Below are 11,087 nucleotides of genomic sequence, written 5' to 3'. Positions count from 1 at the left end.
GCCATTGAGCAAGGTCAAAGATCCAGAGGCAGAACAAGAGTTGTGGTCAGTATTCTGTTGGTGAGCTCCGTGTCTCTGGAGTGAGCAAGCCCATGCTGAGCAGAGCTTCCAAGAAGGGGCCAGGTCCTGCAGTCCAGCCCTTCCCAGGACAGGAGGGGGGGGGTGAGGGTGACCGAAGAGGCGTGGCCGAGGGGGAGGGGGCGTGGTTGGGAGGAGGGGAGGTCGCGTCGCCATATTCGCTCCCGCCCGCAGCCCGCGGCGCAGCCAGAATGAGTACCGCTGCTTTCCACATCTCCAACCTGCTGGAGAAGATGACGTCCAGCGACAAGGACTTCAGGTGCGCCCTGCGGCGGCCCGGGGCTTCTTTCCAGGGGCCTCAGCCCGTTCTGGTCTCCTCCCCCATCCCCCTGCAGACCCCCGCGGGTACCGCCTGGGCCTGCCTGGGCCTGCTGCAACAGCCCCGCCCCCAGCCTCTTCCCGCCTTTGCTGTGCTGGGCCTTCAGATACCCCCACACTAGGCGCCCCCCAGACCCTCCAATGAAGTCCCCCATCGGCCTCTCCTTGGGATCTCAGTACAGATCCCCTTTGACCCGCATTCAAACAGGTCCCTTCCATGCACCACCTCTATCCTAGGGCTATCCCTTTCCGATACCCGCATTTCTGCCCGGGTCTCTGGGTTATCCCCCCCCCCTCCCCAGCCTATACCCCTGCCGGGTCTGCTAACCCTAACTTCCCTTTCCTTCATCTTTTCCCCTTCATCCCCTCCCTCTTCTTCCTGACCCTTTACATTCCATCCTCCTTATTCCCCTCCTCTCCCGAGATGTTTGGTTAAACATGGTTTAGAGGCAGGAAACAAAGGTGGGAGTAAGGGCCGCGTCTCTCCCCGACTCTCTTTCTCCTGTCCTTCTCTCCAAATATTCAGAAACAGAGCCACCTACAAGGATGGGAACATCTGGTGCAGCCCTCATCTTGAAGGGGGAACTGAAGGAAGCTCAGTGACACAAAGGGGTTGATCCTATAGCCAGTTCTGTACCTTCAAGTCGACAGGACACTGCACCCACTGAGTCTTCTGTCAGTGTTACAATTAGAGAAACAGATTTAGGGCACGAAGGGCCTGTGTACAATGCCAAGGTAGGACCAAGCAGAAGGGAGGTCTTAATGATGTCCTGAATCCAGCCTGAAGAGGCCTGAAGCCTGCTTGTGTGATCTGACCCCCCTCTGTGTCCTGGAAATCCATTCCTCAGAATCTCTCTGCAACCCCAAGCCCCATGGTTGTAATAGGGCTTTGAACCCTTAGCTCTGACTTCAGTCTTCACAGCCGTAACTTTCTGGCTCTGTAAGTGATGGGCAAAATTACTCCACCCCCTTGAGCCTTAGCTACTGTGTGGTGGTTTAGGTACCAGGTAAGCGCTTCGCGAATGGTTGCTCCCGTGATTTTGCACAGGCTCTCGCTTCCCCCGACCTTGACTAAGTATCTGATCTTCACTGCTGGCTCCCACTGAGTTGTCACCAGGATGCTTTTGCACTCCAAGCAGGCCCAGGCACTTCTTTCTGTGTTTCTGCCCTGTCACCTTTGGTCTCCTGGCGATGCCTGAGCAGGAGGACAGGGTAGGTCCTAGTGGAGTGTTCTTTAGTCCCAGGCCTTTCCTGTTCTTCAGAGGCCTGGAGGGGGCTTTGGTTTACCCAAAGTCACATGCCCTGCCAGAGCTGAGAGACCATCTCCTGGGCTTCTGAATCAGGAAGATGGCCCTTTCAGCCTTTAAGCCTGTCCCTGCCAGCAGCCTCGAGGACACTTAAAACCACCCTAAGCATATGAGAATAGTGTCTATTTTTAAAAGTCTGAATGCCAGGAGGCTGAGTCCCCTGGCCAGCTGTCCAGGCACCATGTGGTCCTGTGTCCCAATGGTACAGCCTCTCAGATGACAGGAGACTATGGCTTATGGTTCCCAAAGGGGAGTTACTGACTGAGGCTCCAGGCGAGGGACAGGAAGCCGTGGTTCCCAGATTTGTTGGGCTCGGACTTTGACAGGGAAAACCAAGGGCTTGAGAGATCTGGCAGGAATTTCTGAATCTCTTCATAGTGACATTGTAATGTTAAAAATAAAACAGTGCAGTTCCCTGAGGGGTGCAGTGGCGGGTCGCAAGGGCCAGCGGGTCCCAGGCAGGGAACTGCGCAGCAGGTGAGAGACAGAGATGAATAGGCACACCCTGCAGAGAAAGTAGGTATTTATTTAGTGGGTTATGGAGGGGAAAGGGGAGAAAGGGGGAGATCAGAGAGAGGCAGAGAGAGAAAGAAACAGAGAGGGGGGTAGGAGAGGAGAAGAGAAGCTACCTCTTCTGGAGAGAGGTGGAAAAGAAGAAGCTCAGACTAGAAGGAAGGAAGATCCCCTTGCCTTGGACAGGGGATGGAGTGGGTGGGGCTTGTCTCTTAATGAGACAGGACAGACCATTACAGACATTACTGTTGGAGGAGGCAGGAGACCCATCTCACACTGGTGTTCTCTATTGCTCTATAACCTCTCTGAGCCTACTTGTCTCAGGTTGACCTAGTGAAACCCTCAAGGATGCTGTGGGAGAGGGGCAAAGAAATTTTCCATTTTATTCATGGAAAAACAGACTCACTGGCCAAAACTTACCTCACTGACAGAGGCAAAACAAGAATGTTTACTTAAAGCCCACTCTGTTTCGGAGCTCTAGCCTATCAAATTGTTTTCACCACTATCCCTGCACCGTGGCATTTCCTCTGCAAGTGGTGTCTGCAGAATTCAGGTGTCTGAAATGCTGAAGCTTATTTGTGAATGTTGATTTCTGGATTCAGGTTTCCACAAGGCTGTTGGGCTCTAAGGGCTGTTGAGCACTAACTCTCTCCTGCCATCCCCCTGCTCCCTTGTTAAGCCCATTCTTTGCTGAGCATGGAGTGTCGGAGGTGAGCCTGCTGGGTGCCAAGCCTGTATATGCACACATACGTGTATATGTGTGCACAGGTGTATACTTGTGGGGGGGATTGTATGTCTCTGTGTGTGCATGCGTGCATGTGTGTGTGTATGTGTTGTGTGTGTGGGAATTATATGTCTGTGTATGTGTGCATAGTGTGTTGGTAGGGGGATTGTATGTGTGTGTGGGGTGTTGTATGTCTGTGTGTGTGTGTGTGTGTGTGTGTGTGTGTGTGTGTGTGTGTGTGCTAGTCACGGTCTCTGAAGTGCTCTCACACATTCATTGCTGCACAAGTGAGAAGCGCTGTGATGGAGAGGTGCAAAGTCCTGAAGTGATCTGTCTAGAGATGCTATACTACTTAGATGTGTGCACATGGCAGTGATCAGTGTTGTCCCTGAGACAGAAACATGATGCATGAGTGTGCTAGTCAGGTTTCTGTCAGCTTGACACAAACTAAAGTTATCTGAGAAGAGGAAATACCTACCTAAGATTGGCTTGTAGCACACACCTTTAATCTCAGCATTTGGGAGGCAGAGGCTGGTGATTGTCAGTGAGTTCAAGGCCAGCCTGGTCTATGAGAGCTAGTTCCAGGACAATCAGGACTGTTAACACAGAGAAACCCTGTCTTGAAAAACAAAAAAGAAAGAAAGAAAGGAAGGAAAAGAAAAGAAAAGAATTGGCCTGAAGATGCGACTGTGTTAGATTTTCTTAGTGATTGATGGAGGAGGACCTAGACCATTGTGAGTGATGCCAACCCTGGGCAGGTCCTGGTGTATAAGAAAGTAGGCTAAAAGAGCCACGGGCTGCAAGCCAGTAAGCAGCATTCCTCCGTGGCTCTGTTCCTGTTTTCCGGTTCCTGCCTTGAGTTACTGCCCTGACTTTCTTCAAAGATGGACTGTGTAAGCTGAAACTCTTATCTCCCCAAGTTGCCTCTGGTCATGGTCTTTATCACAGCAATATAAACCCTAACCCCAAGTAGTAGAAATTCAGAAAAGCCGAAAGGCAAACGTCCTTTACCTTAAAGTGCCTGGGTGGTGGCTGGGACAGCAACAATCCCCTCCTCTCCTTCAGCTCAGCTTACTGCCTTCTCAGCAGCTTCAGGCTGATCCAGCTGTTAAATTTAAGAAATGGTGGCATGGTCAGCATCCCTCCAGGCTCTGCGCGTTGCCATGAGATCACACAGCAGATCTGGAGACATATTTTACTCCACGAGGCTGGGACAGGAATATGCTTCTCTGGACTCTTTTAGATCAGGGAGCCAGCAGGAGCCAGCAAGCATGGCGGCCTGTGGGAATGGCTGCACTGGAGAAAGGGACTTGTCATCTGCAGTTACTGCACTGGGGAGAGACCCCATCATATCGAGATCTTGTTTCCAGGAATTAGTTGTCATCTGCAGTTACTGCATTGGGTTGAGACCCAGTGGTATTGAGATCTTGTTTCCAGGAATTAGAAGTCGTTTTATTGGTGTTCAGATGATGATGAGTAATTTAGCCCGGGGAAACACGGCTGCAGCCTGGACACAGCTGAGGGTAGCCAGCTGGGTCTCTGCCCTGCATTCTTTTTTTTTTTTTTTTTTTTTGGTTTTTCGAGACAGGGTTTCTCTGTGGTTTTGGAGCCTGTCTTGGAACTAGCTCTTGTAGACCAGGCTGGTCTCGAACTCACAGAGATCCGCCTGCCTCTGCCTCCCGAGTGCTGGGATTAAAGGCGTGTGCCACCACCTCCTGGCTTGCCCTGCGTTCTTTATTTTAGCAGGACTGATGCCCCGTGAGGTCCCTTCAGCCCCATTCTTTGTTGCTTTCTGAATTGAACTCCCATTGCAAGCCAGTGAGAGGACAGAGCAGCAAGCCTTTTGTAGAAAGGTGGTGGGTGGAGTCTGGACTCTGGCCCTATGGCTAGGAATATTCGTCAGCTGTTGGCTCTGGTCTCCAGAATATCAAAATACACCAGTTGCCCATCCATGTGGCTCTTAAGGCATTCACAACTATCCAGACATAGTGGCCTATGACTTTAATTCTAACACTTGAGAGGCAGAAGCAGGGGGATTTCTATGAGTGTGAGACTAACCTGGTTTACAGAGTGAGTTCCAGGCCAGCCAGGGCTACCCTGTGAAACTTGTCTCAAACAAACAAACAAACAAAGAACAAAAAAGCAGGTTTGTGACCCTGAAAGTCACTAGGAACTTGGAAATAAATACACACCCTTAGACCAGAGCCTCCCACTGTGGGCTGAGAGGCTGGGGTGGGGCTTGCTGTGATAAGCAAGCCCTTGGAGGAGGGGCTCACATTCAGATGCCTGCTAAGGGCAGGGTGTCTGAACAGGGTTCGTCTGTGTATCTAGAGGTGCTTCTTATCCAGCACCTGACTCTACATGAAATTGTCTGTCTCATACTCAGGTACTCATGAGCCACCTGTTACTGTGAGATGTGAATGACATCTGCCATTTACCGGGTGTGTGTCACGGACCCCACAACCCTATAGTCAGAGTAAAGTCTATTTCCTCACTTTTTTGTTTTGTTGTATTTTCTAGACAGAGTTTCTCTGTGTACACCTGGCTGCCCTGGAATTCACTATGTAGACCAGGCTGGCCTCAAACCTGGAGATCTGCCTGCCTCTCAAGCACTTAGCTTAAAGGTGTGCACCACCACTGCCTGGCCAGCAAGTGTTTCTAAACACTGAGCTGCTTCAGCACCACCATCCCCATTTTTTAAACAGGTAAACCAAAGCTGAGAGAAGGCAGGTGACGCCCAAGTTTCCATTTTGGCAGTGGCAGGAGCCTCCCCTCCCTCACACCCAGCCATGAGCTTTAAGCCATTCCTTGCTTCAGTCTCCTACCCTGTGGCAGTTGCTCTCACTGAGGTGGTTCAGCTCTGCCCACAGCCCTGATTACCCACAAGGCTTTGAAAACCCATGCACTGAGCTTCACTTCTGGGGGACTCTAGTGCACCCGTCTGTCAGGGCCTGGAAGCTGCTCCACAGACTTCTTCTTCCCCTGCCCCCCACCAGGTTCATGGCCACCAGCGACCTGATGTCAGAGCTTCAGAAAGACTCCATCCAGCTGGATGAGGACAGCGAGCGCAAGGTGGTGAGAGCGCTGCTGCGCCTCCTGGAGGACAGGAGCGGCGAGGTGCAGAACCTGGCTGTCAAGTGGTGAGTGGTGGTGGTGATGGGGCTTGGGGGAGGGCCACTGCCCCAGGACACAGCCTGTGAGAATCATCAGGCAGTTTGGGAACAACAATAGGGTTGGACACTAGCCAGCATTCCTTGGAGGTAGACCCTGCGCCAAGAGTTCAAGTCTAAGTTACGTGGGAGGTTATCCGGGAAACAGGAAGGGAAGTAGGGAAGAGGAGGTGAGATGGGGAGAAAGCCTGCATAGGGGTTCTGTAGCTCTGACAGGTCCCCAGGTGACAATCTACTACCAGGCTTTGAGAAATAAGGATGTAGGTCTCAGATGGATGACCAGCATCGGCAAGTGAAAAGCAGTTAGACGTGCCCTGGAAGGCCCCACCCAGACCTTCTGGGGTGGCCGGCAGTAGTCTATGTGTAATAATCCCCTAGGGGATGTGACACCAGCTCAGACCCTTGCTTTGGGGCACTATGGAGCCACAGGGTGAGATGCGAATCATAGGCTTGGGGTGCACCGCTTTCCTAGCAGGTCTTCTGCTGAGCTGAGGTCCTCATCACGTGTGTCCCCACAAGCTTGAGAGGACCAAAGCAGGCAGCCTGACTTAAGGCATGCCTGGGGCTTCTGGGCCCTTCTCCCTTTTTCCCTCTGCCTCAGCCTGGGTCCCTTGGTGGGCAAAGTGAAGGAGTACCAAGTGGAGACCATTGTGGATACCCTCTGTGCCAACATGCGATCAGACAAGGAGCAGCTCCGAGACATCGCTGGCATTGGCCTAAAGACCATCCTCTCAGAGCTGCCTCCCGCTGCCACAGGTACTGTGACTCAACCCAGCCGTGTTTCAAATACTGGGGCCAGGAGATACTCCTCTGGGAAGCCCACACCTGTGTTTACCGTGTGCCTTCTGCATGCCTGTGTTTCTCTTCACCAAGTGCTTACACCTTAATTCCACCTTAATTGAAGGCAGAGGCCGTGGTTCAGTATGAGTTTCAGGTCAGCCTGATGTACAGAGGACAGCCAGGGATATAGTGAGACCTTGTTTCAAAATAAAAAAGAGAGAAGGCTCAGAGAAGCAAAAGGATCTTTGTGGCATCCCTCAGTGGCATCCCTCCATGGTAAAGAATTCAGACCCAGATCAATTGAAATTTATGGCTGCCTGTTGGGAATGCTTCCAGCCGCAAGTGAAGAACATAAACTCACGGCAGCTTAAAGACTAGTCCTGATCTTTCCGGAAGGATGCTCTCTCCTCCTCCTTCCTCTCCTCTTCCTCCCTTTCTTCCTTCTCTTCCTCTTCCTCCTTTTTCCTGGTGGCAGTGCTGGAGGTCTTGGAACTTGTATGTGCTGGGCCAGGCCACTCCCATTCTTGCAGCCGTTGTTCTGCAGCTCAGACTCACAGGGTCACACTCTTCATCCGTGTTCTCTCCTTTGTAAGAGAAGACACATTTCCCAGTCCAGTCTATCCCACTGGCCAGAGCTGGGCCACTGGCCTCTGCTAGCTGAAAGGGACTGGGAAAAGAAGTGTTTAACTTGTCCCCCTCCCTGGTAGAAGTGTGGGAACCGGCCAGCCGCTCAGCCATCAATTTGTCAGCTCCTCCAGCTGATTCCTGCAGGTGTTCCTTAAGACTTGGGTCAACCATGGACCACTGAAGCCCGGGCTTTCCTGGACCACTAACTTCTGGGGGATGCGGGCTCAGAAACACAACCAGAACACAAGCAGGCCGGAGTTGGGGGCTGGATCCAAGCCCACGGCCTTTACCCTGCCCTCTCATGCCCTGCACAGGTTCAGGGCTGGCCATCAATGTGTGCCGCAAGATCACAGGCCAGCTCACCAGTGCCATCGCCCAGCAGGAGGATGTGGCTGTGCAGCTGGAAGCCCTGGACATCCTCTCCGACATGCTGAGCAGGTGAGCCAGGCCACCCTGAGCAAGAAAGATGGGAACAGGCAGGACTGAGATGAGTGACCTGCATGCAGTAATGTCACATTACGGAATGGGCTTGGGGAGGTCATTAGCTCCAAGGTCACATGGTCAGTAAACCTCCCTTAACTTGCACATTTGCTCTGGGGGTATGGAAAACCGGGTGTTAGTCTAGTGGTGGGCCAGTGTTGCTCCTGGGGAGGAATTTACAGGCAAGTGGCCAACTGAATATAATAGGAGAGTGGTCAGGTCAAGTGCAGGGCCCAGGTCAGCTTCTGGAGGGCCAAGGCTTTAGGGTCCTCAACAGATCTAAGGGCACCACAGAGGGCAGAGGCATGAGAGGACTGTGAAAGGTTTTGGGTTTGGGGCTCAAGGGAACACTAGTGTAGATTGTCCTTTTGATTAAAAGAGTAGAAGGGTTGGGCGTGGTGGCACATGCCTTTAGTCTTCTTACTCAAGAGGCAGAGGCAGAAGGAGCTCTGTGAGTTCAAGGCCAGCCTGGTCTACAAAGAGAGTTCGAGGACAGCCTAGGCTGTTACACAGAGAAATTCTATTTCAAAAAACAAAACAAAAAAGATTAGAAGAGCAGAGTTCAGACTCATGTGGCAGAGGGGTCCCTTAAAGTTGTCAGAGTTGAGAGTTTCCATGCCATGTGGGTGATAATAGCCCATAGTTGGTGCTTGTCATCTGGCCGACTCTGATCTAGGGGTTGGGAGGGGGTCTTGAATCTGGAGGAAGGAGTGAGTGACCTTCAGGGAGTCTGGAAGAGGGGCTTTTTGATTAATATGTGTCCATCATATAGGGGTTAGCCTGGGGCCTTACGCAGTATCAGCTGCTTGTGATCATGACCTAAGCAGTCTTTGCTCTGGGCTCTAGCAGACTTGGGTCCAGGGCTCCTGCATGGTGAGCTGATTATGGAAGCTGGTATTCAGCGAAGAGGCTGGGGGACTGAGCAGGAGCCCCAAAGACACACCTCCGTCTTCCTTCTGTCATCTGGACAGGCAGGCTGGAGAGGAGTGTCTTTGTTTTTATATTTGTGGTGGGATTGAATCCAGGGCTTTAACCCTGCTGGGGAAGAACTCTACCACTGAGATCCATTACTCTTTGTTTTTGAGACTCCATCTCTCAGAGTTGCTCAGGCAGGCCTTGAACTCACTCTGTAGGCCATACTGGCTTTAAACGTATAACACTTCTGCCTCAGCCTTCTTAGTAGGTGAGATTGTAGGCCTGTGCCCCTAGGCCTGGCTTGGCTTCCATGGGTTGTCTGGAAGAAGAAGACCCCACAGGATCTGGAGTAGAGGATGGCCTGATAGGTTTTAGAAACCAGGAGATGGAGGATTGGGGTGGGGGTGCCCCAGGAGCAGGTAGGTGCAGTAGGAGGTGATAGGTTCCATTTGAGCATGTTGAGTTTATGGCGCCTGGAAGGCACCCTCAATCGTGAGCTCCATTGGCCCAGAGTCTGTCCTTATGGCCCGACTTCCAGCATAGACCCTGTCACACAGTAGATGAGTCAATAGGTAAAGACTGCAGCAGAGTGATCAGGGCTACACGCTGCTGTACAGTGAGGTTATGGAGGGCAGCAGAGCAAGGCATTGTGGGATTGAACTCGCCCAGAGCTGGTTTAACTGTGGAGAACGAACAGGGGCCATGCAGAGCCAGGTTCTGCCTGTGGAGAAACTATCTGAGGGTTACCTCTTGCCTTGAGTTCAGAGCTCAGCTTATCCAGAGGACACTGGGGAGCCATAGCGGGATTAAGTCCGTTAGATTTTATACAACTCCAGTCGCGATTTCCGGAATAGGTATTGAGGCAAACCTCAGGCCCCAAGAATTTGGAACATCCTCACTGGAACCCCCTGCCCATTCCTCCCTAAGCTGAGAGATTGGATACCTGGGCTCAGGTCTTGGCCTTGCACTGTTGACTGAGGAGCCTTCGCAAGGCATTCTCTGTGGCTTTCTTTCCTGTAGTAAGCCGCGAGGTCACTCCTCATGTTTGGAGGGGTACCTTGTCACTTTCTCAGGGTCTTTGAATATCATAAGAAGGAGGTACTGAGAGAATGGGGGTGCAGACCCAAGTTGTCTGCTTGTGGTGTCTGACCCGACATTTCCTCCATCCTGTCCCCAGGCTAGGTGCCCCACTGGGCACCTTCCATGCCAGCCTGCTGCACTGCCTACTGCCCCAGCTGAGCAGCCCGCGCCTGGCTGTTCGCAAGCGCGCCGTTGGGGCACTCGGTCACCTGGCAGCCTCCTGCAGCACTGACCTCTTCGTGGAGCTCGCTGACCACCTAGTGGACCGGCTGCCAGGCCCACGCGCGCCCGCCAGCCCCGCAGCCATTCGTACACTGATTCAGTGTTTGGGCAGCGTGGGCCGCCAGGCTGGCCATCGCCTGGGTGAGCGGGTGGGGCTAAAGTTCTGAGAAGGGTTTGGTGGGTGGGGACAGAGCCCTAGTAGGAGCACAAACTGACTTTCTTTTTTCGGGTCTTATGCCTTTGTGTGGTCTTTTGGAAGTGACTTCTGTGGAGGCCCAGGGTTAGTCCTTGCAAGTCTTAATAGCAAATCCTTATATAGAATGTGTTCGAGCCTCTACTTTGACAGGCACACCTCAACCTGTGAGCCAGATTTAGAATCTTTAAGCTTTTATTGAGAATAATAGATCTAGAGTTAGCCACACTGTTTAAAGTGTACGCCAGCACACACTTGTGAGCCCACGTCTCTGTCAAAACTCTCAGCATTCCCACCATTTCCGTCCCTGCCCCTGCTTTGCCCTCAGGCAACCACCTCGGGCTTCACCTGGAATAAGACAGTGTGTAGAGCGTGAGTCAGCGCCTCCCAACTCCTGGCTCTCTCCAGGAGGGTCCAAGCTACTCCTTGGCTTCCCTCAGGAGCACTGTTTTGGGAAATAGGCGGAATAGGCCTAGACTAGGGCCCATGTTTGGTTTGGCAGGAAACTGAGGTCCCATGGACCCCCCAAAAAGTCTAAAGGAGTGTGCAAAGAGTTGGAGAGATGGCTCAGCAGTTAAGTGTGTTTGCTGCTCAGTCATGAGGACAGGGGTTCAGATTCCAACACTGGCATCAGGTTGCAACAAATGCCTAGAATTCCAGCTCCAAGGGATCTGATGCCC

General features: G+C 52.3%; 1 protein-coding gene across 1 annotated transcript in view; it reads left to right on the top strand.

The window, feature by feature from the left end:
* Positions 1 to 214: 214 nt before the first annotated feature.
* Positions 215 to 11,087, top strand: part of Cand2 (cullin associated and neddylation dissociated 2 (putative)) — a 29,552-nt gene continuing 18,679 nt past the window's right edge. The window contains exons 1-5 of the mRNA XM_075983091.1: positions 215 to 337; positions 5,937 to 6,080; positions 6,712 to 6,866; positions 7,832 to 7,955; positions 10,090 to 10,355. Of these exons, the coding sequence (XP_075839206.1) occupies positions 270 to 337; positions 5,937 to 6,080; positions 6,712 to 6,866; positions 7,832 to 7,955; positions 10,090 to 10,355 (757 nt within the window). The 5' untranslated portion in view covers positions 215 to 269. The remainder of the gene's footprint in view (positions 338 to 5,936; positions 6,081 to 6,711; positions 6,867 to 7,831; positions 7,956 to 10,089; positions 10,356 to 11,087) is intronic.

Source organism: Microtus pennsylvanicus, chromosome 8 (genome assembly GCF_037038515.1).
Source record: "Microtus pennsylvanicus isolate mMicPen1 chromosome 8, mMicPen1.hap1, whole genome shotgun sequence".
NCBI lineage: Eukaryota > Metazoa > Chordata > Mammalia > Rodentia > Cricetidae > Microtus > Microtus pennsylvanicus.
The sequence above is the reverse complement of the archived record's forward strand: the minus strand, read 5'-3'. Positions and strand labels throughout refer to the sequence as shown.